Below are 1,683 nucleotides of genomic sequence, written 5' to 3'. Positions count from 1 at the left end.
AAGATATAAAGTCCTCTCTCCCACAGAGCAAATCTCAACCACCGATATCCGCTATCTCCCCCTAGCCCTCTCGTCATTTCAGTCTATCCCCAAAGCGCGTCCACTCAGATCTGAAAATAACAGACTCGATATCTTAATGCTCAACGCGGGTGTAATGGCCGTGCCTCCGGGCACTACAGAAGACGGCTACGAGATCCAATTCGGCACAAACTTCCTCGGCCACTTCCTCCTCACCAAACTCCTCTTACCAATCCTCATCCAAACAGCAAAAGCCCCTGGTACTCCTCAACAGGCGGCAGCAGACGTACGCGTGATCTCAGTCTCATCACTAGCCTGGCAACTAGCCCCTGCCCACAATCCTCTGGAGGTCATGACATCCACAAGGAAGCTGTTATCTGAGAACACCTGGACACGCTACGGCTGCTCCAAAGCCGGCAACGTCGTTCTCGCAGCGCAATTAGCTCGCCTCTACCCGCAAATCACCTCTGTATCTCTGCATCCAGGTCTAATCATGACCAATTTGTACTCGGCAACCAAGTCCTCTAATCCTCTTGTTAAGTATGCAACTGCCCTGGCGAGTCCGTTGTTGGTGAATGAGGAAGAAGGCGCGCTTAACCATTTGTGGGCGACTGGGGTGGAAAAGGAGATGCTGGTTAATGGGGCTTACTACGAACCCGTTGGAGTTTGGGCAAGGAATTGGTTTGCGGAGGACGAGACACTCGGTGAGGAGCTGTGGAGGTACGCGGAGCGGGAGGTTAGAGATTGGATTTAGTTAGTCAGAGCGGTTCGAAGAGTGGGTGCAAGAAAATGAAAAGAGACATATCGTCTTTGGGCCAGTGCAGGCCAGCCCTCTGTCGCTGTGGTCGAGGTCTTCCTATTGTTAATTGTCTTTCATCGCACATTTGTCGGATGGCTTGCTTGATCTGTTTTACATGGCATCTTTTTTATTAATTGCATATCTTCCACTATAGATAGATTCAGAAGATGCTGCTCTCCTTATCATTAATACGCTCTCACTTCTTTTATTTCCTTTATAGATCCATCGCCTTATCTTTCCTTCCATGGTAAAGCACGGTTTAAGTGTAATAGGGCTCACGATGTTGACGTTTGCTGGGCATGTATTATCATTCCGACTGGCAAAGCAAAGAGACAAACAGAGGTGACTTGTTACATACAAAGCTTGGAGAACAAAGATTAAAGTGGCCAACTTCATCTTTACAAGAAACGACATTCCTAGGACATTCAAAAGGATGTAAAACGCCGAAATCGGGAGAAATCCTTGCGGGAGCAGGACGTAAAGTCACCTTAGAAGTATATGTGGTCGTACCGTTGCCTCAAACAAAAAAACAATAAAATCTCGTTGAAATATTCTCATATAATATGTAAAGTTAGCCATTTACTGACTTGTATTCAGGAAATTTCCATGCATCGGTATTGGATACTACCGTCCTCTTCCATTGTCCCGTCTGCCCAACAAAAGGAAGACCACAATGTCACATCTATAAAATGAGGCAAAGCCGGATGTTTCCACCACCCTCTTTACTATCTCTTGTTTCCGAGAGCCTATCGCCCCATTAGCTCGCTGGAGGAACGGTTAGTCTCACGAACGCGACTGCGAGAGCGGAGTGCTGGGGTTGGACGGCGTGAAAATTATGTCTACGTATGTTTTCCCGCTTGTTGTAA

The 1,683-nt window shown here is 47.3% G+C and overlaps 1 protein-coding gene across 1 annotated transcript in view; it reads left to right on the top strand.

Annotated features, from left to right (window-relative positions):
- The window catches only part of HCBG_02922 (oxidoreductase), a gene marked incomplete at both ends in the record, with an annotated part of 2,080 nt that extends 771 nt beyond the window's left edge, over positions 1 to 1,309 (top strand). The window contains 2 exons of the mRNA XM_045429971.1: positions 66 to 754; positions 1,238 to 1,309. Coding sequence (XP_045289866.1) covers positions 66 to 754; positions 1,238 to 1,309 — 761 coding nt within the window. The remainder of the gene's footprint in view (positions 1 to 65; positions 755 to 1,237) is intronic.
- Positions 1,310 to 1,683: the final 374 nt, after the last annotated feature.

Source organism: Histoplasma capsulatum (genome assembly GCF_000150115.1).
Source record: "Histoplasma capsulatum G186AR genomic scaffold supercont2.3, whole genome shotgun sequence".
NCBI lineage: Eukaryota > Fungi > Ascomycota > Eurotiomycetes > Onygenales > Ajellomycetaceae > Histoplasma > Histoplasma capsulatum.
The sequence above is the reverse complement of the archived record's forward strand: the minus strand, read 5'-3'. Positions and strand labels throughout refer to the sequence as shown.